General features: G+C 43.5%; 1 protein-coding gene across 3 annotated transcripts in view; it reads right to left on the minus strand.

Moving 5' to 3' along the window:
- TAF3 (TATA-box binding protein associated factor 3) overlaps positions 1–25,553 on the minus strand; it is a 140,342-nt gene that overhangs the window by 9,404 nt on the left and 105,385 nt on the right. For all 3 annotated transcript variants that reach the window (XR_014538747.1, XM_083572631.1, XM_083572632.1), the window contains exon 5: positions 125–380. Coding sequence is in view for 2 of the 3 variants with exons in the window: in XM_083572631.1 (XP_083428757.1) it covers positions 125–380 (256 nt within the window). In the remaining variant the exon portion in view is untranslated. The remainder of the gene's footprint in view (positions 1–124; positions 381–25,553) is intronic.

Raw genomic sequence — 25,553 nt, forward strand, 5'->3', positions numbered from 1 at the left:
GGAACATATTCTCTGGGCTCCTAAAGGTGTTTAATGAAGGCGCCTGGTGAGGCTCCCTGGGGAGAGCATTCTGCAAGAGGGAAATCGACACGCATTTTATACTGAAAAGCATCCATGTACATACCACGTAATTACTGACAGTCTCCGTCACCACACTCCTAACGGGACCCTTGGAGCCTCCCACAGCAGGCATTGCAGGAGACGGTGGTGGAATCGCAGCTGGGGAAATGATAGCAGGAGGCATAGGAAGAACCACCGGAGGAGGAGGCGGCGTCACGTGGACAGGAGCTGGTGCCGGGGATGGTGGAGGCGGTGGCGTCTTGGGCCGAGCCATGACCGATGGTTTAGCTTCCGGTGCCGACACCACTTTGCTGATGACGCTGTTGGATAAAAGGGGGAAAACGAACGGCTGTAACAGTGCACTACGATGATGCCCAGAAAAAAACAGAGGAAAACCCGCCACAGATTTTTATCAAGGCAAGATAGCCCTTGAATAGTTTTCCTTCCCATTCATGAACCATATAGTGCTAAAACCAAATTTTGAAAATTTGCTTGCTTAAATCTTGCTGATTTTTTAAACTGCATTTTATTGCTTTTTCACACTGCTTTGGGGATCTTTTTGAATGGAAAACCTGCTCCTAAAACAGGGGAACAGGCTGGAGAACTCACTCTTTGTGCTCTATATCAAAATGTCCCAAAAGTCACATGATAAATAAAATTTGAAAAATCTGCATTATGGCTTTCATCAGATGACTATGAAAGCAGCCATATCTGTTTAGGATCAATAATGTATATATGCAATATATAATCAGCACCCAGATATTAATTGCTGCCTTTGCTAGAATCCATCACAGGTAAATACATGTTATGGTAAATACATGCTAGAAGTAAAACACTGCGCTGGCAAAGGATTGAGGCAATCAATATTTATTTATAGACAACTGTTTCCTACACAGCAACAGGCAGACAAGTTATCAAATGGAAGAGAAAACCACAACTGATGAGGGAGAGGAGAGAATCCACAAGATTAGTCTAGGGTGGAGCTTACAGAACCAGCAGCCTATGGACAAAGGCCATATCAAAAGATTACAACTGAACAGTCAACTTGTTTAGCTGATCAGAACGAGCTTATGTCAAGAACCCAATCCTGTCTCGATTCCGAAAGCTTAGCTAGCAGGGCAAAGATGCTGATTTTGCAACGTTTGCCTACGAACGGAAAGAAAAAGATCCCAAGCATGAACTGAAGGAAGACAGGAAGCAGATTGGAGTTGCCATTTCACATACAAACCAGCATTTCCAGTTAACATGGGTTGCCCAAAGGACAAATAAATAAAAGATTATTTCCAGCTAAATTAGATTAATGGGCCTAAGTCATGCCTATCAATGTCAATGGGTCTAATAGCATTTGATACATCCCAATATCAATAAATACTACTACTACTAGTAGCTGTGCATAAAAATAGCAGAGGAGATGCTGAACTAACGCAACTTTGGATTTTCAATACGACTCAAAATCCCATTTTTGTTTTGCGAGGAAGTAAACAGAACAATGCCTACCAACGCACATGGAATATTTTCATTAAAAGGGGATAAGGGATCCTTTAATGACGCAACTAACTCTTGCTGACAACACTACACTGCAGCTATTCTGTGCAGCTTAAAGTACAGTGGGGCTAAAAGCTTCAGCCATAGACCTGCATCCAAGGGGAAAAAATATTATTTATTAAATTTGAATACCGCCCTTCATCTGAAGACCACAAGGTGGTTCACAGCATAAAAATTCAAAATGAGAACACGAAATGTATAATAAAACAAGAACAAACCCATCGCCCCCTACCCACAAACATATTTAAAAGGCCATGGAATCAGCCAAAGGCCTGGTTATAGAGAAATGTTTTCGCCTATTATCTAAAGATATAAAGATGGTTGCCCAGCTCTGGCGTTTGCACACATATCTTCCCACCACAAAAAGTTATGGTTATGCTGCTGTCAAGTTTTGGAAGCAGAAGGCATTTTGTGCTCCCCGCTGCCCTGCTGAAACAGCAGCAGCAACAAACACAAGAGCTCTGCAAATTCTAGGCTGAGGAGGAAGAGTGTCATTCACAGGTATGAACAATTCTAGAACAAGCAAAGAGAAAGAGGAGGACTTTTCTCAATGTGGAACGCCTTCTCCAAAAAAGCACCAACGGAGACCATCATCTTTAGTAGACAAGACAGCATGACTCCCTTTGGGTGGGGGGAAGTGGAGATTCCAAGCTGTATTCTTATTAAGAGCGTGTGAGAGCGTCAGCGTTGGTTGCTATGATGTGCCTAACTCGAGAGGCAAAGCGGGATATAAATTATATAGACAGATAAATTAGCAATTAGGAAGATATAGAAGAGACAGAGGAGATGCCAAATCAGGTATGACACAGAGCAAATTGCATTCAACGGGTATCGTGTCCTTCTGGGATTCCTGGTGTCTATAGTGAACTTCATGCTCAAGGTCCAAGATTGGTCCTCAGCACCTGGTAAGTTTGAATAGAGTACGGAAAAACATTTTGAACAGTCATTAGTATGCATGCTAGTTGGCTATGCAGGACATTTTCAGCCTTGATAATATAACCTGCACGCAACAGTCTGGAGAACAGTGAAACAGGGTGCTGCATCTGATGTGGAAGACCGACATGCAGCACTCACTTACGAAACCAAATGAGTGGATAGAGATTGGGCAATTCAACCTAATGCAATCTACGAAGCTGCCTGATAGGATATATGAAGGTAAGATTTCAGTGCAATCTGCCTGAGCTGTTGGGTACAGAAAGATCTAAATATACAGTGGTGCCTCGCAAGACGAAATTAATTCGTTCCGCAAGTTTTTTCTTCTTGCGAGTTTTTCGTCTTGCGAAGCACGGTTTCCCATAGGAATGCATTGAAAATCAATTAATGCGTTCCTATGGAGACCGCCTTCAGACCAGGTCCGGGGACAGTCTGTCCCCGGACCTCTTCTCAAGGCTGGCAGGGGGAGAAGGACTTTTCTCCCCACCGCCAGCCTTCAGAACAGCCTTCTGAAGGCTAGCGGTGGGAAGAAAAGCCCTTCTCCCGCCGCCAGCCTTCAGAAGAGTTCCCGCAGGGCTGGCTAGGCTGCGGATAGCAGCCTGCTGCCCGGCGCGAGGGGCGCTCTGAAGCAGAGCGCCCCTTGCGCGGGGCAGACATCTGCAGCTTGGGGAGCCCTGCAGGACTTCCCCGCAGGGCTCTCCAAGCTGCGGATAGGGGTAGCAGGCTGCTATCCGCAAGCTGCGGATAGGGGCAGCCGGCTGCTATCCGCAGCTTGGAGAGCCCTGCGGGGAACTCCTGCAGGGCTCCCCAAGCTGCGGATGTCTGCCCGGCGTGAGGGGCGCTCTGAAGCAGAGCGCCCCTCGCGCGGGGCAGCAGGCTGCTATCCGCAGCCTAGCCAGCCCTGCAGGAACTCTTCTGAAGGCTGGCGGGGGAGGAGGGCTTTCCTCCCCACCGCCAGCCTTCAGAACAGCCTTCTGAATGTTGGCGGTGGGGAGGAAAACCTTCCTCCCACCGCAAGTCTTCAAGACAGGTCCGGGAACAGAGGAGAAGTGCTGCGCGCCTTCCCCTCTGTTCCCGGACCTGTTCTGAAGGCTTGCGGTGGGAGGAGGGCTTTCCTCCCCACCGCCAACATTCAGAAGGCTGTTCTGAATGTTGGCGGTGGGGAGGAAAACCTTCCTCCCACCCCAAGCCTTCAGGACAGGTCCGGGAACAGAGGAGAAGGCGCGCTGCGCTTCCCCGCTGTCCCCGGAGATTTCCCTATGGGCTTTCGTCTTGCGAAGCAAGCCCATAGGGAAATTCGTCTTGCGAAGCCGCTAAAAATCGGAAAACCCTTTCGTCTTGCGGGTTTTTCGTTTAGCGAGGCATTCGTCTTGCGGGGCACCACTGTATATGGGGGAAAGGTAGAAGCCCAGCTTAGGCTTAATCACGTCTTGGTTACAGGGAAAATGTTACAGAAATGTAAATTACACAGTCAGGTGTCATAATGAACGCAACTTACAAAACTGATAATGCTAAGTGGTGATCAATCAATATTACAACTGTGTGAAAGAGTTCTGCTGCATATGCCAAAGTACTTGATGTGCGCAACTGAGTGCATATGTTATGTATCTACACCAGCCTCCCTCAGCCATCCTGAAACAGCTCCACCCATCTTCCCATACTGCTCCTTCTGCCTGTACCTGACTCTCAAAATGCCTCTGGTCAACCACCTGCCTCAATTCCTTCAAGCCTCTCCTCAAAACTCACATTTCCAGGATGACTGTAGATTGTCCCCTTGGTCTCTATGACATTGTGACTAAGCCATATAACTGACATGATCACACAGGGTGGTAGTCAACGCTAGTCCTACTCAGAGAAGACCCACTGACGTTAAAGGGCATGGATAACTTAGGTTCATTCATTTTAGTACGTCTACTTTGAGGAGGACTTTGCTGAACACCCTTTCCCCCCATTGTATCACTCTGTCTATTTTAGATTGAAAGCTCCTTAGGAGTTAGGGATTGCTGCCTGCTGTTTGTAAAGTGCAAATGCATATAAACAAATAATATTTGCACCAAGCTGCTTCTAACACTCAGCCGTGGGCAAATTCGGTTGAAAACAATGCAGTGGAGATGGTTAGCACCTGCACTCCGATGTGCAGCGTTGATTAAGTGTCAGCACTGCATTGTTTGCAATTGACTGTGTGCTTGGAGGTGCATCTGAGTGCACACCATGCCCTAAATTATCTGCAGAGCAGATTAATTTGCACGCATGGAAGTGAATCCAAGTTGCCTTTTAGAACACAAACGAGGTGAAATAATTCCAGGAAGGTGCATGTTCTTTGAGGCCCATTCCTCCCCACCCCTGATCCGAAAGATAGCAAGGAATCTTTTCCCCCTTGCAGTTTAAAGGAGCTTATTAATGGAGGCATGTGGGCTGGATGGGTGCGCACCTGAGGCTGCACCTGCTTCCAGCCCAATCCCTCCCTCCCCATAGTGCAGGTCCCAGGCTGCAAGTAGCACCCAGTTTGCTTCCCTGTAGTCTGTTAAGCTCCCAACTCAGCCAACAAGAGAGCTTGAACCTCTTTTCTCTTTGCTGGAAGAGTTCTTTGGCAGCAGGAAGGCAACATGCACGCACAGCTTTCTTAGTCACTTTTCTGGGGTGTGGTGGAAGTCAAGGGGTTCTATGACATTTTCCTGCACACCTGCTCACTTCTCCCCATGTGCAGGGACCTACGTCTGCACTCTCCCATGCCCAACTTTTGATTTGCATGTCCGCAAGGTTCAAATCCCAATTTTACTAACAGGGAAGTGATTGACTGGCTCTGTTTGAAGTGCAGGCTTCAAACATGTGTACAACAACAGGCCTGGCCTGTTTATCTCAGGTATCACATCCAAGATCTGCGCTACGAAGAGCACCCAATGCAGCCTGGCCACCACTCCCTTCAGCTAATGAAGCTCTGGCACAGCAGGCAGAGAAATGGTTTTGGCTTACGCCATTTGATTGCGATGGGGCAATCTCAGAGGGGGATGGTGACTCGTCATCCTATTGAAGGCAGAGGACGCGAGTGTGGCAACATGCAGGAGGAGACAGAGCCAAGTCTAATGATGATTAATAAGGTTCCTTTGATCATGCCTTGAGTGCCATGGGACTGAACCGCCCTGGGGCTCCCTGACACATGACCTCGCTCCTGCTTCTTGATCTATCCGCAGTTTTTCGATGCCATTGACCATGGCATCTTCCTGGCTCAGGTCCGTGGAATGGTAATTGCGGCACTGCGTTACACCAGATCTGGTCCTACCTGCAGGACAGAGTCCAAAAATGCAGAGTTGGGAGAGTGCTTTTCAGCCCCCTGGCAGTTACGCCGTGGGGTGCTGTGGGGTGCTATTTTATACCCAGTGCTGTTTAATATTTGCATGAAGCCGGGGGAAAAGTCATTAGAAGCTTTATGGCAAGGTGCAATCCGTGTGCAGACGACACTTGGCTCTGTTCCTCCGTAACACCTGAATCAGGAGAGGCCGTGCAGGGCCTGGACTGGTGCACGGGTGCAGTGGTGAGATGGAAGAAAGGAAAATAAGCTGATGGAGAATCCTTACAAGACAGGGGCACTGTGGGTCCTGTGTCTCGAGAAATTAGTTGCCAGCTCTGGACAGGTCTGCACTCCCCACCCCACCCCGAAGGAGAACGTTCAGTTCACAGTCTGGGGGTGCTTTTGGACCCAGTTCTGCCACCGGAGGCCCAGATGGCTTCTGGGGCTAGAAGAGCCTTTTACCAGCTGCGCCTGGTATGACAGCTGCAACAGATCCTGGACCAGGAGAGTCTGACACAGTAGATCAGGCACGGGTGACTTCCAGACTGGATTACTACAGTGAGCTGTGTTCCGTGCACTTCATCTGGGAGCTGCAGCCAGTGCAGAAGGCTGCAGCAATGCTGGTGACAGAAGTGAGATCCTGACAGCTTTTAAAAATATATAATACACAAAGACAAAGGAAAAACACCCATTGTACCTATACAATACAAAAACAAATAGACTTAATACAAACCGACTCAAAGACACAAGTGACTTCCCGTCTACACCTTAATTCAAGTACACAAACATGTTGCCAATACAAACTATTATCATAATTTAACTGCATCTTAATTTATCTTAGGGTTCACTTAATTCTTAAAGCTACTACTGAAGTTAATGAAATGCTGCGACAGAGTTTAAGCTACCGTAATTATTTTTCAAATATATTTTGAAGACTTCCCATTTGGATACAAATACCTGTTTTGGTTTGTTTTTTATTTTTTCAGACAAACTGTCTAGTTCCGCGTATTCAATCAATCTTTGAATACATTCCTGCATAGATGGAAGTTTATCAAATATCCAATTTGCAGCAATTAGGACTCTTGCTGCCACTGTAGCGTATAAAAATATATCCTTTGTTCTTTTTAGGAAAGTTCAAGTTCGTAATTCCCAGAAGAAAAGCTTCTAGTTTTTTACTGAAAAAGATTTTTAACAGTTTTTGCAATTCTAAATGGATGCCCTCCTCAAACACTTCAATTTTCTTGCATTGCCACCATATACGGCAAAAAGTGCCTGATTTTTCTCCACATCTCCAGCAATCGCATAGGATACCTTTATACATCTTGGAAAGTTTCCAAGATGTGAAGTACCATCTATGTTGCATTTTTAAAAAGTTCTCTCTTACGGTAGATCCTGATAGCATTGGACACCTCCACTTAGAGAGCTGCACTGTTTGCAGATTTGGTCTATAAATCCTTTATTTATCTATTTGTTCATTATATTCATAGGCCACCTTTATTTTGCAAGGATCACAAAGTAGTGTACATGGTTCTCCTCCTCCCCGTTTCATCCTCACTACAACCCTGTGAGGCTCATGAAAAAGAGGAGGAGGAGAGGGAAATATATGAGGCTAAGGCTCATTCTTGCAGCTGAAAACCATAGTTTCCTGCTACATCTGAACCAGGCTTCAGTCTTAGGGCTTATACTCACACAATTTATACACAATTATCCCCCCCCCTTTTAAAAACTATCGTAATTCATCATAATGATGCATCCTATCTGTCACAGAGTTTCTGAAATAAACATAACAAATATTACAGCAAACTCAGTAATGTCCTAGCCTGTGGACTGCTGCTCCCATACATGGCAAGCATACTCCATTTTTCGGTGGAGATTATTCTGCTGCTCATTTTATATGTAGGTAGAAAGCTCTCACAAACCGACAGCAGAGATGGTTTGCAGATAAAAACGGCTTCCAGTCAGAAACCCCAAGCTGCACCACATCCCCAAACATTGGTGTACAATACGTATCGTCCAACACAAATACAAAGAACAAAAAATTATGCAGAGTGCTCATGCGCACTATTTTAATTGTCGCTGCTTATTTTCCGTTCCTTTTCTTTTTGTTTGCAAGATTTATGGTAATAACTGGAAATGGAAGACGTTTGGCTGGCTAAAGACCAGAGGGAGGGACTGAGATCTGGACAAGGGCTAAAATGCAACACGTTCTACTTCAAACTCATAAAACTCTTCCCCAAACTACCCTTGCTTCCAGAGCCTTCAGCAGATAACATCCACACGCGTAGTTTGCAGTCATGAGGACTATGGCCTTTTTCATTTTTAAAGTAAAACCCCGAGAAAGCGTAATTGTGCGTCAGGTTCCATAGTGCATGGCGAAGGTGGAGACTCTCTCCAACCAATTAAAAACACTGTTGCTTTCTCAACATGTCACCATGCCACATTCTTTCTGAACCGGTAGGAGTGAGCATGGGAATCTCTCAATGTGTAGTTAGTGACAATTCCTTTAAAAACAACAACAGCAGCAACCCCCTAAAAAACCCCAAAACCAACCAGGCCCACACAGAATCTGCTCAAAGCACTGCGATCACAGATTAGCTCCTTGATGGGTTGCTTTACCAGGCAGGGTTTATTCTGACACAACGATACCCTTCATTAAGAGATAAAAAGTAAATTAACAACAACAAAAATCACCACCCCAGAACGAAGGAGGTGTATGTGAGAAAAGCCTTGAAGCCTTCTTGGGATGAGTCTCCCAAGCAACCACATCAACCCAAAGTTAACAAGGTACCACACACACCACTCCCTTCCCCTGTGATGTGGGAATGGGAGAAAGGCTTTGGCAAGGAGACGGTCTCATCGTCTAAGTACGCTTCTCATCGTTTTTCTTGAAAAAGGGGGTACAGTGGTATCTCGGTTTACATACACTTCAGGTTACATACGCTTCAGGTTACACACTCCGCTAACCCAGAAATAGTGCTTCAGATTAAGAACTTTGCTTCAGGATAAGAACAGAAATTGGGCTCCGGCGGCACGGCAGCAGCAGGAGGCCCCATTAGCTAAAGTGGTGCTTCAGGTTAAGTACGGACCTACGGAACGAATTAAGTACTTAACCTGAGGTACCACTGTACTGGAACACAAACAGCACAGTTCCCAACGCTGCAACGGAGCGTGGATATTTCTTTCATACATTTCCACTGTGGTATCAGACAAAACGCTTTATGGTCACTGGGAACTACTGAAAGCTCTATGTACGCAAGGGCGTTCCCACCTCTGCGCATGCAAACCATTGCCACGCTCATCAAAGAGGGCACCCTTTCTGTCTGCATCACGACTGCTGCATTGAGGTGCTCTCTTATCCTCCCCAACAAATTCACAAGATAATAGCCTACTATCCCAAACAAAGTGGATGGTTTTCCTTATGGCTACCTTGGGCAGTGCTGCAACGATTTTGGGGGGGAGGTGCTGGTTTGTTGTTGTTGTTTTTTGCCTCCAGAGGGGCGCCATTGGTGCTCCCAGCCTGTGTGTGTGTGTGTGTGTGCGCATAAGCAAATGAGTGTGGGGTATGTGCCAATCTGGGTCTTTGACCTGGGTGAAATAAAGCCCAGTTTCGCCCCTGCCTTAGGCTGACATTTGTCTTGTGCTGCCTGGCTCCAGAGCCATAAAACACTACCCATCATGGCACACCAAATCTGAGCGCAGTCTTTTTCCAAAGTAGCCGAGGGCAAATCATTATTATCATATTCAGCTTGGAACTTTCATTCCATTCTACAGGACGGAGCTCCCCACACGACACATTCCCAGGGAAGGCAAAGCCTTAAACCTGCAAGGGCAGAGCGAGTTCTACCAGTCATTATGATGCCACAGGTAGGCAGGCAGATTGTTTGGGATGTAATTGGCTTGCACAGACGCAAGCCGTGACATGCTGCATCTGAGGCACAGCAAGACTCTTGAGATGTGAAATAATTTCCTATCTTTGGAAGCAATTTATTTGATTTCAATCTCATCCTTTGCAGGCCCAAAGCATCATGACTGATGAAAATAAACGGGGGTGGGGAGAGAGTCACCCCACAAACGCTAAAAAGGAAGCAGCTTTTGAAAGTCAGATTTGATTCCCAGGCCTCAAAGGCTGCTGTGCCAAGTGATCCACAAGCGCAAGTGTGAGGCATTACCGAAAAGGCGTAAACGATGTTCCCCCCCCCCCTTTGAGAAATATTTAAGATCTGCATCTAAAGATCTGCATCTGAAGAAGTGTGCATGCACACGGAAGCTTATACCAAGAACAAACTTAGTTGGTCTCTAAGGTGCTACTGGATAATATTTCTTATTTTTTTAAATATATTTTGACTGCATCTAAATAAGTAAATAAATCTAAATTCTGTGCAAAGAACTGTGGCAGTTCTTTGAGATGAGTTTACTCATCTTCTGTTATTATTTCTGTTCTGTTCTATTATTTCTAAATTTACTCATCTTCTGTTATTATTTCTGTTCTGTGGTCATTATTTGGATTAAGTAGAAACCCATGTAACTTTGTAAATGTGTGGTTGTGGGCAAGGCCTATCTTATATCTATTCTCAATGTCTTACACACACCCATGCAATAATTGTATTTATAAATACACACAAACACAGGCTAGCAGCTGGCCAACAATACTGCTCCAATACTGCTGCCTTTCCTGCTGACCTCCTTTCTCATCAACAGCCCCAAACCCCTTCTGACCCTAGCCTAGAATGCTAACTTGTGAAAAGTTTGAATGTTTGTAATATTCCTTAACACCACAGCTATGAAAGTCTCATTTCAATCAACTGATGCTGGAATTCAAAGACATGCATTTACCTTAGTTTTACTACTGAGTTTATCTGATTGCGGGGATAAATTGCAAAACCACTATGTTTTTCAAAATCTCAGTGTTCTTGCTTAAATATGATACCTCAGTTCAGCTCTCTACAACCACAGAAAGCGCCCTAAAAGATTACCCAAAGCTGGCGCTGATTTAATATATAACTTACATGTGCATAGATTGAAAAGCTATATAGATTAGGGCAAACGGGAGATAAATAGTGGTCTCGTGTACTTAGCCACACTAGTAAGCCACATACCTTAGTAAGCGAGGGGATCTCAAAACTCTGTCCAAATGAGGCCCGCTTACAGTCTTTCAAAAAATGAGTTCACTGCACAATAAATATGCATTTGTTTCTCACACTGCCCACAATTCTCAAGAGTACGATTTTGTTCCATGGACACTGCACTTTCTGAGTGCTCTGCAAGTAAACAGCTTTTACATGGGAAAATGCAGCTACTATTGTGACTGAAAAGGTGACTTGTGGGAGTCTTGTGTAAAGGGGAAAAAATGGGTTTGGGGCGTGCTTTGAAAGACTCAGAGAAATGACTGCTCAAGGACCTATTTCGATAGTTATCAACGCCAAATACACAAAAAGAATTAGCTGTGTATGTCTGCCTTTGTGGATAGTGACATTATATAGTTTACTGCAGCAGCAATGAACCTCAAACCCATACTCCTAATTAGGTCTGATAAGTCACTAAGTTTGGCCCGTGAGGCCATTTTGGCCAAACCACATCAACATATTAGTCCCCTGACATAATATATAAGGTGTGGAGACCTGTTATCTCTGATCAAAGCACAAAGGTAAGAGATAAGGAATATCTTCTCTCCGGTGAAAGCACTAAGCACCGCAGTACTAAGACTTACCTTACTTAGCAAATGTATAAGACATGTAATAAGTGTTGGAAGTGTAAAGATAAAGAAGGTACTTTTTATCATATGTGGTGGGAATGTAAGAAAGTGAAAGACTTCTGGGAAAAGATATATAATGAATTGAAGAAGATTTTAAAATATACATTTATAAAGAAACCAGAAGTCTTTCTGTTAGGAATATTAGGAAATGAGATAAAAAGAAAGGATTGTAAATTTTTTCAATATGCAGTAACAGCAGCAAGAGTGTTACTGGCCCAGAAATGGAAACAACAGAAAATACCGACTGTGGAAGAATGGAGAATGAAGCTGTTAGACTATGCGGAGCTGGATAAATTGACAGGAAAGATCAGATACTTAAGAGACCAAAAGTTCGAGGACTGGGGGAAATTTGTGGAATATCTGGAATATATAAGTGAGGGACAGATAACGCTAATGGGATTTAAAGAAGCACTGTGAAAAATTAAGAAATATTGTCTAAAGGGAATAGAAAGAAAGATATAAATAATGTCAATATAAAACTAAGAAATGCGTAATTTAAATAATAACTATGGATGATTTACGGAAAAGCTGAAGGAAGTCCTGAAAAGGAATAAGTTGTGAAAAATTTGATGTGAAACTAATATGTTTTTTGTTTTTTGATGTAAAGTAAATTAATAAAAATTCATTAAAAAAAAAAAGACTTGCCTTACTTAGCACTGTGGTGCTTAGCGCTAAGACTGAAAATAAGCTTATGCAACCACCTGAGATCATATGAGGTCCTGTACACCTAAGATCATATGAGGTCCTGTACACCTGTTAAAATGGCCCACAGAATCCATTTTGTTTCACACCCCTGGTTTTGTCACTAGGTGGCAGCGGCCAATTTCCTGAGTAGCACCAGAAGTTTCCTGTTGCTTCCACTTCTTGTTTAAGAGAGGTGATAAAGTTCTTCTCTAGCATCCTGACTGATGTGTCCTCTAGCCTTCTATGACACGACTATGCCAGAAGTGTACTGGAAGAAGAAAAGATCACCAGTGTTGAAGCAATGATTCTTCAACATCAACTTCATTGGACTGGTCATGTTGTGTGGATGCCTCATTATTGTCTTCCAAAGCAGCTACTCTATTCTGAACTTTAAAATGGAAAGCGTAATGCTGGTGGTCAACAAAAGAGGTTTAAAGACTGTCTCAAGGCAAATCTTTAAAAAAAGTAGTATAAACACCAACAATTGGGAAACACTTGCCTGCGAGCGCTCCAACTGGAGAAAAGCCTTTACCAAAGATGTCATAGGCTTTGAAGACACTCAAACTCAGGACGCAAGGGAGAAACGTGCTAAGAGGAAGGCACGTTCGGTAAATCCACACCATGATCAACTCCCACCCGGAAACCAATGTCCCCACTGTGGAAGGACATGTAGATCCAGAATTGGCCTCCACAGTCACTTATGGACTCACTGTTAAAACCTTGTTTATAGAAGACAATCTTAATTGGCTATGAGTGATCGCCAAAGAAGAAAAAAAAGCCAGAAGTCCAAGTTTTGAATTAACGGATTTCTAATAAGACTAAGGAAAAATGGCACAGTGTCTTTCTCCGCAGAGGCACAATCACTAAAACTGTCACTGAAATCTAGCATGTCTACCAAAGAAGGCTGCCTTTACAAAGAAAAAGGAAACGAGGTTTAATACCTCGTTTTGGAATTTGCTGCCAAGGAGTGTGGTGGAGTCTCCTTCTTTGGAGGTCTTTAAGCAGAGGCTTGACAACCGTATGTCAGGAGTGCTCTGATGGTGTTTCCTGCTTGGCAGGGGGTTGGACTTGATGGCCCTTGTGGTCTCTTCCAACTCTATGATTCTATGATTCTATGAATACCTCAGTCTTAGCTTTATGATGCAAACAATTCCCACAATGGTTACTGCTGAAGCAAGCAGCTACTAAGTGAAATGCTACTTTTTGTGACAGTCGCATTCTGAGCCAGAACTGTTATTAAAGCAGAAAAGCACAAAACGTAACTTGAAAAGGGGTTTTCCCTAGGGTGTGGGCAAGTGAAGCCTTCTACAGGTACCAATGCAATGTATCTTCTTGAAGACTCTTCACAGTCCAAGAATCCTTGTTGACCTTGATTAAGGGAAACATCTGGACCAAGCACAATTACAGTACCGGTGTGCCTTCTAATAAGAAAGAAGCTGGTCATTAATGGACACCTCATCACACAGTTGCACAATGCAAATAGACACAAGTCAAAGGAGGACATTGAGGCTTTTGTCCATGCTGTGTATGCTTCTTCATCAGCAACTGAAAACAGGCTGTTCATGGAGGTCCAGAACTTCAAGAAATCTTACTCCGCATCAAATCAGGATACTTCAGCAATGCTTCAGAGATGACTAGAAAGTACTTTGCTAACCATGGACTACTGAATGAATTAAAGGCTCTATCTATCTATCTATCTATCTATCTATCTATCTACTTAGGAACAGAAGGAAATCATATTGATGTGTCACAGTCTATGAAGGAAATTCTAGTCCTTATCTGAGCCAAGCAGAAAGTATGGGGGGCTGATACTGGAAATGACATAGAGAACAAAATCTTATCTTGAGATTACTGCCGAAGAAATAGATCAACACAGACAAAAGGAACCTTTAATCACCACACTGTTACCCAACAGGCCTTGTAAAAAGCCAACAGCTGGCCATTGCACATCCGGGATGCCAATACTATTCAGCTGTTATTGATTACTATTCAATGCATATTGATATACGCCCTTTTCTTGGAATTACCTGCTGTACTGTTGTTGCTCAACTGAAAAATACTTTTGTTTGCTTTGGTGCTCTGGATGAACTTGTGACGGACCATGCAATCCTATTATAGGATCAGAATTCCAGACGTTCCAGATATCCTACAATTTTCACCACATTACCACTGGCCTTTACTATTGAACTCAAACAAAAGGTGAGCTATAGAGAGCTGGACAGACTTCAGAGAGACAGAAAGACCCATGCATTTCTCATGTAAGTTCCAGGTCAACTGTACTGATAGCAATTCTGCTGGGCTATATCCAGTAGCTAATGAGAGAATAAATATAAACACGGCTTCCGACTCCACAGAAGAATCTCATTCCAAAGTGGCTTGACCTAGGGGGAAAATGCTGTTTCAGATTAGGCAGGAGAGGTAACGAACATTTCTACAACTGCTGTAATTTAGTGTCGGAACTACAATATTAGGAGCATAGCAAACTCCAAGTACATGGAAGAAATGAGGAAACACACAGATAATATTATGTAGGGAGATCAACACAGTGAAACCCAACACCATCATCTTATTCCTGAAAAGGTACAATCACCAAATGCACGAGTAGTTTCCCAAACTCCAAGATTATTTACTGAGATTCTGCCAGGGCCATCCTGAAGGACCGAAAGCAATGTTACTACTCAGAAGGTCACTCACTCCTGCTGAGTTATTCAGAAACCTTTGAGTTTTTTAGATATGAGTGACTGAACGGGTGAACCACCAGATGTTTCAACTTGCTTTTCTTTAAATCTAAAGGGAGAGACGTGTAGAAAGTGTCATTATACAGTTTAGCCACGAGGCGGAAATGAACTTAGTTGAATCTGGGTGAAGGGCTGGAGCTTCCTGTTGCTGTTCTGCTTTCTGATTGCTATGACCTCTGAGACTTGCATGGCACTATCTCACATCCAACTAGACAGGGGACTGCTTCATGCTTTGGGAACTGAACTTTAAGTCAAAGGCAGAAAGCCATTCTGAAAAAGTACCTAGCACCTGTAACTGAACGCCCTCAGTTCTAGAAGTATGCTTCCAAAAGTCAAAGTGGAGCTCCAAAATAGCAGCTATCTACAACATGGATGCTTGTTCACACAACTCAAGTGTTTGGGATATGACATTCTCTCTCCACATGGGTTTGGGGTGAAGTAGGCTGACAGTAAGAGGGTGGCAGGTGGTATAAGACCATGAGTTCTTGGGGAAGGGTGGTAACTCAATGGTGCAGCATTTGGTTCAATGTCTGATCATCTCCAGGTGCAGCTGGGAATGTCCCCAACCATCTGAAACCCTGGGCAGCCCCTGGCAGTCAGTAAACTGAATGGATGAATCAAGGGTAGACAGCAGCTTCTGACATTCCTATGGTTCAAGGGAGGTGGACCCCAAAAAAAGATGCCAAAAAAAACCCCAACCCCCCAACTGATTTGCTACCACCACCAAATCTGTACCAACCTATAAGCAGGGCAATAACTACAGAGACTGCCTTATTTTCTATCAACAGAAGTACGAATGAATGGGGCCCATAGATACTCTTTTGCACAGCTCAGGAAGAGGCAGGGGATGATGATGATGATTAGAATTTGTAAGTTGCTTTATCTTTTGCAGGGTAACCTGAAGCAACTTACAACCGAACAAATAAACAAGACAACCCCCTGCTGCCGCCTGGATACCTTAAAATCAAGAGGAAAGAGAAATGCATTAAAAGCATCCCACCCAGTTCTAAAATGCCACAGATACTTAAAGGCCAAAGATGTGGTTACAGAGGAAAGTTTTTTGTCTGACGCCTAAAGAAATACAATGTTGGCACCAGTGTACCTGGGGATGGCCCAGCAGCTCACCTGCAAGCTAAAAACAGCAACAAATACCCAAATCAAGGTACACAAATCGAGGAGGAAGGTTGGGTCAACTGAGAGACACCACTCTCCTGCAAAGTGTCTGCCAGGTCTTCATGGGAAGACCAGCCGCACACACTGAAAACCACAATCCTGTACCCCTACAAAGTGAAATAAAATACCCCTGCTGCGTGATGCCCTTTCAAAAATAAAACTGTGCTTGAATGCAAACTCTGCACAACAGGTTCTGGGTGTTTCTCTGAAGCAAGCGCAAGAATGTTGCCCACACCTCTGCATTTGCGGCTGGGGGCCTTGGCACAATTCTGGTTCCCAGACATATGTAACTAAGGAGCCAAAGATGTGCGCCTATGTTTGTCTGTTGCCCACACTGTGTTTGCCCTGCAGGAAACACTGATGTGTACCAGCAAACATGTTTCAAGCTGTTCTCGAGCACCTTTGGCCACACCATATTGGTAGGTGTAGGTAACATTAACTACATTTGAGGGAGGAATGTTAGGAGAGCTCTTCCCTGTGCCACCAAGCTTGCAATGAAGAAATCCTGCAGGCATCCACCTTCAGTTCTGTGGCCTTGGCATGGTAAGTGTTTGGTTGGCTCCGACTCGTTTGTGCATGGAGCTCTGCTCAGGCAGGTATATGTCTCAACTTGCCTGAAGCTCTCTCATTTATTATTATTTTTTATAATTGAGATGTACACATCACACACAAGCGCGCCTCCGTCACTCTTGTGCAACAGAGAGCAGAATCAAAGAATCTTGCATCCAAGTAATTGGTCTTTTCTTCCCAATGACTCAAACGTCTTTATGGATTCACTTTGGGAGTCACTGCTTGAGTGCGGCCCAACAACAAAATGAAAATAATTTTGCACCTGCTCCCCCACCTAACACAACCCAGCGGCATAATTGGTGCGGTGGCTTCTGTAATTAAAAGGAGGGAAGAGGACCTAAATCAACACTGGGACATGTTCTCACGCTTAAAATCCAGGTTGCCTTCAGGAGAAAGCTAAAAGGGTGATTATTTAAACCTTCTGGAAATGGCAACGTTATCTACAACAGCATAATTTACTGCAAACATCTACTCAGAAAGAAAAGATGGTCTGGTTCTCTTGGTCACGAGGTATAATATGCAGACTTCTGCAAAATGGGAAGTGGTGTTATTTATTTAATATATTTATTTGTTGTGGAAAAAGGTGTCCCCAAAGCGACTTGCAGATTAATGGAATGTAAATGACATGGAAGGCATTGAAGCCATGTTGAAAAATAATAAAACAAAATACTTGAAAAAGGCCCACCCATCAATATTTATAAAAAGGGGGAAATCCAATCTCCCTCCTACCATAAGAGGAGCCCTACAGATGGGCCAAAGACATGTCTTGGTAAACTCCAAATTGATGGTCAAAAGTCTTGGGTGAACAGAAATGTTTAAGTCTGGTGTCTAAAAACAGACAATGATGGCACCAGGTGTGCTTTCTGAGGGAGAGCATTCCAGAAACAGCTGCAAATTTTGGACAAAATGGACTGTTTCAAGAAGTGGCAGAGAGATATTTCTAGATTTGTCTGGCAGGGCAAGAAGCCCAGAATAAAATTCAAAATACTAACTGATGCTAAAGAAAGAGGTGGATTTGCCCTGCCAGACCTGAAACTTTATTATGAATCGGCCGCATTTTGTTGGCTGAAAGAATGGCTGCTTCTTGAGAACACAGACATTTTGGACTTAGAAGGTTTCAATAACGTTTTTGGGTGGCATGCATATTTGTGGTACGACAAGGTTAAAGCTCATAAAGCATTCAAAAACCATATTGTCAGGAAAGCATTGTTTAATGTTTGGCTAAGATATAAAGACTTACTGGAGAATAAAACCCCAAGGTGGTTGTCACCAATGGAAGCAAAGGCACTGAAAAAGTCCAATATGGAGGCCAAATGGCCGAAATATTGGGAAATATTGGAACAAGAAGGAGATAAATTGAAATTGCAGAGTTTTGAGAAATTAAAAGACAAGGTGCGAGATTGGCTGCATTATTTTCAAATAAGAGAGGCCTATAATTCGGACAAAAAAATAGGTTTCCAGGTGGAAAAATCAAAATTGGAAACTGAATTGTTAGAATCCAAAACTAAAACACTTTCAAGAATGTATAACTTGTTGCTAAAATGGAACACGCAGGATGAAACAGTTAAATCTGCTATGATTAAATGGGCACAAGATGTTGGTCATAACATCATGTTTGCTGACTGGGAACAGTTGTGGACCACAGGTATGAAATTTACGGCATGTAATGCCCTAAGAGAGAATATTATGAAAATGATATACAGGTGGTACATGACACCAGTCAAGCTTGCAAAAATCTATCATTTGCCCGATAATAAATGTTGGAAGTGTAAAGAAAATGAAGGAACATTCTTTCACCTTTGGTGGACGTGCCCAAAGATTAAGGCTTTCTGGGAGATGATTTATAACGAAATGAAAAAAGTATTTAAATATACATTCCTTAAGAAGCCAGAGGCCTTTCTCTTGGGCATGGTCGGCCAATTGGTGCCAAAGAAGGACAGAACTTTCTTTATGTATGCAACAACAGCAGCAAGAATTCTCATCGCAAAGTATTGGAAGACACAAGAGCTACCCACCCTGGAAGAGTGGCAGATGAAGCTGATGGACTATATGGAATTGGCGGAAAGGACTGGCAGAATCCGAGACCTGGGAGAAGAGTTGGTGGAAGAAGACTGGAAGAAATTTAAAGACTATCTTCGGAAATACTGTAAAATTAATGAATGTTAAAATTATGCTTGGATTGGTAATAAGTGGTAACTAGTGACAAAAGTTAATAAGATTATGTAAAAAAATGTATTGATAAATGGTTGAAAATATTGAGGTATAATATGTTATGACACAAAGTTAAGATATTTGAAAAAGGGTAAGAATTTGCTGAATCAAGTATGTAAATGGGAACACAAAAGGGGGGAGGTGTGAGGAGGTCAAGGATACAAGCATATGAATTTGAGGATATTGAGAAAAATGGATTTGTTTTATCTTTTTAATTTCTTTTTTTCTTAATTAGCTGTTTTTTGTGTATTTTGTGTGTTTTCTTTTTTGTATTGTCTATTTTTATCTGTGGTTTCTTTTTTTATTCTGTAAATTTTTACTTTTTTCTTTTGTAAAACTTTAATAAAAATTTATTTAAAAAAACAAACAGAAACAGAGTCAACACCTTCTGCACCTCCTTCAAAAGCAGGCATACGAAGATGGGCCTCTGATGACTATCATAGTGTCCAGGTAAGTTCCAGCTGACTCTGAATGTGGAAGCGTCTGACTGTATCTATCAGTCCAACTCCACGTATACAGGCCCCAGTCCTGATGAAGGTTGTTGGCAAAAACAAAACAGGACGTTCTGCCTTTGTTAAAGAAGTCAATGTGATAAACTGGTTGCAAAAGGACTGAGGTGTGAATAACTTTCTCAGGACTGGCAAATAAATGATTCCCCGAGCTGAACACAGCCCAGCAGATATTTTTAAATGAATGTTCCTATGGACTTTTGTAAGTATATATGTATAGGCAATACATAGTCAACAACAACAACAACAACAACAAAATAAATAATAAAGGGAAGTACAGCACTAGCAAGTGTGTTCAGCAGCTAACGTAGAAATAATAAGAACAATTGTGTTAAGATGGGGCATTTTCTGCTACTGTCTCTACAACGCAGAGTAGGTGCATCATTCCTAAACAAGACTCGTGCCCCCCTGGAGATGAAATCTACAATGTTCCCACAGATAAAGCAACTAAAGAATAGAAAATATTTTATATACTTTATGTCATTATTTCATTCTATCATTTTCATGCCAATGTTCCTGTAAGTAACACAGGATGGAAACCATCTGAAATCAATGATGAAGAAGGGGAGTCAAGGGCAGTAAGTGATGGGGAAATGCAACTACACACAATGAAAAATTGGTTATAGTAGGGAACTAGGAATAAAGGGCTAAAGCCAAAGGCCATGTAGAAAATATGGGATTTAGAGAAGAGATTTGATGTAAGGGAGAGGGGGAAACATGTACTTTTTCAGGGAACTGCACACACTGAAAGGGAAGTGCGGTTGGATAGGAGTGGCGCAAGCAAAAGAAGGCAGAATCATGCAAGAGAGGAAAATATTTTTTGGGCAAGTGAGGATGGATGCAACTCCTGTTTTTGCAATCTGAGGAACGCTGGGCGTTTAAAAGCCCTGGCAGACCACCAAATACAGTTGGTTGGCTACATTCACTTTGGTGTGCTACCAAACTGCAAAGCTGAACAGGCATAGAATAAAAAGCTATACCAATAAAATAACCGACTGAAGTAATTAAGAACATTGGTGTGTGTGTGTGTGTGTGTGTGTGTGTGTGTGCGTGTGCGTGTGCGTGTGTGTGCGCGTGTGTAGTGTCTCTCTCTCTCTCTCTCTCTCTCTCTCTCTCTCTCTCTCTCATAATGTTTGACGTTTCAGTATGTTTTTAGATGTATTAGAAGCCACCCAGAGTGGCTGGGGCAACCCAGTCAGATGGGTATTAACAACGACAACAACAACATGCACAGCATAACATCTGCACAAGTATAACTGGGAAGTAATACTGAGTTGTGACTTACCGATAACAAATCTTGCAGGCCTTGCAACCATCTCACCTGCTCCCTGAGCAGCCTATGTGCAAGCCTCACACTTTACCATTGTGTGAGGAGGACAGAGAAAACTATTGCATGAAGCACAGCTCGCCCTTGTCAGAAGTGGCAGGCCCTATCAGTCCTGAGGCTGCCTTTCCCAACCCAGATTCAACCCAGAGTTTGAGCAACTCTAGACCTAAGCCTGCTGGGAAGGGACTTTGGGGATGCTCTATAAGGCGCACCAGACCACAAGATGCACTTAGTTTTTGGAGGAGGAAAACAAGAAAAAAAGTATTCTGAATCTCAGAAGCCAGAACAGCAAGAGGGATCGCTGCGCAGTGAAAGCAGCCATCCCTCTTGCTGTTCTGGCTTCTGTGATAGCAGTGCAGCCTGCATTCGCTCCATAAGATGCACACACATTTCCCCTTACTTTTTAGGAGGGAAAAAATGAGTCGTATAGAGCAAAAAATACGGTACATTCTGAGATAACAGAACCATAGGAATCTGCAGAGTTGGACGGCACCACGAGGGTCCCTGCAATGCAGGAACATTTTCGCCCAATGTGGGGATCAAACCCATGACCCTGAGATTAAGCGTCGATAATGTCCTGGATAATGTCCTTTTGCTGGGCTTTGTGGTAACTCTCTCCACCCCTTCGTTGCGGGTTCATATCCTGGAGTAAACTAACCACCTCTACTGGGAAATTTTATTTGATAAACAAAAGTGTGGTGGAGGGGAGTGAAAGAGTTATACTTTACACTTTTTTTGCCCATGTTCTATAATAATTTAATAATAATTTATTATTTATACCCTGCCCATCTGGCTGAGTTTCCCCAGCCACTCTGGGCGGCTCCTAATCGAATGTTAAAAACAATACAGCATTAAATATTAAAAACTTCCCTAAACAGGGCTGCCTTCAGATGTCTTTTAAAAATAGGATAGCTGCTTATTTCCTTGACATCTGAAGGGAGAGCGTTCCACAGGGCGGGCGCCACTACCGAGAAGGCCCTCTGTCTGGTTCCCTGTAACCTCACTTCTCGCAATGAGGGAACCGCCAGAAGGCCCTCAGCGCTGGACCTCAGTGTCCGGGCAGAACGATGGAGGTGGAGATGCTCCTTCAGGTATACAGGACCGAGGCCGTTTAGGGCTTTAAAGGTCAGCACCAACACTTTGAATTGTGCTCAGAAACGTACTGGGAGCCAATGCAGATCTCTCAGAACCGATGTGATATGGTCCTGGTGGCCACTCCCAGTCACCAGTTAAGCACTCAATAGCATCTCCCCTCCCTCCTTAGGATACATGTAAAGTAAAGGTAAAGGGACCCCTGACCATTAGGTCCAGTCGTGGCTGACTCTGGGGTTGCGGCGCTCATCTCGCTTTACTGGCTGAGGGAGCCGGCATACAGCTTCTGGGTCATGTGGCCAGCATGACTAAGCCACTTCTGGCGAACCAGAGCAGTGCACGGAAACGCCGTTTACCTTCCTGCCAGAGCGGTACCTATTTATCTACTTGCACTTTGACGTGCTTTCGAAGTGCTAGCTTGGCGAGAGCAGGGACCAAGCAACGGAAGCTCACCCCATTGCGGGATTCGTACCGCCGACCTTCTGATCGGCAAGTCCTAGGCTCTGTGGTTTAACCCACAGCGCCACCTGCGTCCCTAGGATACATGTAGATAGCTATAATTCTGAGAATAAGGTTCAAATTCTCTTGTCTACAAGTCATGGAGAGCTGCCCTTCCTGTTCTGAGAAATGGGTATCCCTGGAGTCTCTTGGAATAAGACATCCACTTTTCTCCAGGACTGAAAGACCCTCCCACCTGCATATAGGCTAACCTGATCTCAAGGGTAACAGTCTGAATGAGAGGAGTTAGGCATAAACCCCCTTTTTAGACATCACAGGGACAGAGCTGGCCATTGACCAGCAGCCAGAGATGTCTATTTGTACTTTCAATATACCGACGAGATAGGACAGACTTTGCTAATACCCTCAGCACAGCGCCTACAATGAGGAGCATTCACTCCCACTGTGCACTGAAAAGGCCAGACAAAAGGAAAGGAATCCAAGTCTGCTGCCTCTTTCTGTTCACTTAAGTGCATGTTTTTAGGAAAGGAAGGGGGAAAAAGGTCCACACATCAGGAACATTCCCAAGCCTTCCATGACAATGTGCCGTTTCATTTCCTCTTCCTCTCATTTCTGCATATAAAAAAGAGAGAAGATTTTTAACTTATCTTATCCCTGGGCAAGGTAATAATATATATATCACAACAGCCACAAAGCAGACAAATTAAAATGAACCGAATCAATGCTAAATGTTGGGACCACGCAATCTGTCAGCTTAACACCTTTTCTCCCCCAAAAGATGCCAGCCTGAAGAAAAATTCTATCACTAAGTAGCTTTTAGCCAGTCTATTCTCCTTTGGAGATCCAGGGGAAAGGCTGAAAAATGGGACACACTAAAGTTTCAATTCTGTTATCCCACCATTAGCGCTTAGCCATTCACTGCTAAGTGCTCCTTTGTGCAATAATTGGGCTCGCCATTAGGTTTGTAATCAACAGAAGACACTGGTGCCAAGTACGCACTGTCTCCCGCCCCAGCTGTGCCTTAAAGCCTTCTACCGCTTTCTCTCTCTCCCCCCCCCCACCCCAAAGTATCACTTGTTCCCTGTCTTCCTATTTAATTCCACAGTCAAGTTCTCCTCCAGAGCTTTCTGCTGAATGGGAAGTGTCTCGCGGGGTAACCAACACTGCCCGCAGCTGTGTCCCACAATAGCTCCCTCCTGCTTGCGTTACAGCTTGTGGAAGATTTGGTCACGGTGCCCTAACTGCGGCAAACAGTGGTCCGATTCATAAAAACGTGCAGGAGGAGGGGCCTTCCAGCGGGATCCCTTTACCTGTTTCCCCACCACAAAACAAGGAACTAAATGGAATGGGTCGTGGGCGGCTTGGCCTGTAACCGAATCCCGCTGCCTGACAAGTCAATAAAGAGGCAACCCTCCCCTCCCCAGCCACACATGGAGAGCCAAGGTTAGAGGCAAACACAATTTGGATAGGCCTACACAGGGAGCTTAATGAGCCCCATTATTTGGCTATTGTGGGCAAACACTATGAAGCCAGTAATCTAAATTACCAAAGTCTGAATAACTTGTCGCTAAATGGCACACAGAGTTCAAAAGAAACCTTACAATGGCTTACTTATTCGCCCTTTCAGAGGAGGACCATTGTCCCACCAGGAGCCTAGGACGAAGAAGGGATCCTAAGACAAATTCTGAGCGATTTAAATTTATAAGAATTGCTGGACTACAACTACACTGCTCTGTAGCACCTGAGTGTAACACACGCTACTTTTAAAAAATCTTATATGCTCCTCTATAAGGATCTAGTTATTTCCCTTATGTTTGTCCTGCTTTTTGTATTGCCCAGTCTTGGTCATTTTGAGTCAGAGTCAAAGCTTCTCAAGGCTTAATAGTTCCTTAGCACCACTTCAGCCTGGGGGTTTTCTCTTCTGTTAAATCCATACCTTCAAACTCTGGGGCGCAGGCACTAGGGATCTGCAATTTGCCATAGCTCCCCTGGTGCATGTCCACTCTGCCAACCGGTCACACTTTGTGTGTTGGACCACAGCAAACTCTACTGCAACCATGGCAAAAGCAATTGCTGAACAGGGTGTGAAATTATTGCAGGTTCTGCTCATGTGAAATTTCCTACTTTGTGCAGGCACTGCAATGCAGAAATGCGCATATATAGATAGATATAGATAGATATATCCCATAAAGACAAAATCAAACTGTACTGCTGTGAAATATCCATACATTGTTAGATGGATTCAAAATATTTAAATCCATTTTTAAATTTAAAATATAAACATTTAAAATATTTCGTAAACTTTGTAAAAGCTTTGTAAAATTTTATTCTAGAGCTTCACCTCAGTCACACAGATCTTATTCATGATTCTCTCTATTGAAGGCAGACACTGTATGAGCATCAAAAATTACTGTGCTACAGCGATAAATAATCTCACCTCTTGGTCAAGCAATTTTCTTTCAACCTCAGTTTTCCTCTCTGCGGTATGAGGACAATAACCCCAACCTGCCTTACAAAGTTAGTTGCAAGGTTTTCTGAAAAATTTTGACTACTTGACAGTGTCATATAAATGCTATGTATTATCATTACTGGTCATGTTCTTCCAAGCTGGTGTGTTTTAAGTTTTCAAAGAATGCACAGGATCAGTTGTGGGCACGCCCAACTTGGCACCCTCCAGATGTTGTTATACATCCTCAGTTAGCACAGTCAATAATGGAAGCTGAAGTCCAATAACATCTGGAGAGAGCCAGGTTGACACCAATGATTGAAGTACAACTAAATTGGATGCTGAACTCTTCCTTAATGATTGCTTCATTGGGCAACATCAAGGCCCACTGAGTCCAGCATTCTTTGCAAGATTCCCAGTAATCATTTTGCAGCCCACCAGAAACTGGCCAGTGGTTTGGTTCAAACATTTTTTAAAAAAACTACAGTAGTAAATGGGGATGCCAGAGAAATCCCACTGGCAGAAAAACATTGACTTTGTGTGAAATATTAATATATCTGGTAAAAAGGTTAATCAGACAATAGTTCTAAAAAAAAGCCAGTTTGTGACAACGATACACATTAGTTGCTCAAAAATCTATTGGCAATTTAAGTTCAAGAAGTCCACACAAGCCCTTTCCAGATAACCAATCTTAAATGCCTCCCCAAAGAGACTGAATTAGTGATCTTGTAGCCTGATAACACAGGAAAACACACACATATGCAC

The sequence above is a fragment of the Podarcis filfolensis genome, assembly GCF_964270895.1.
Source record: "Podarcis filfolensis genome assembly, chromosome: 10".
NCBI classification, from domain to species: Eukaryota; Metazoa; Chordata; class Lepidosauria; order Squamata; family Lacertidae; genus Podarcis; species Podarcis filfolensis.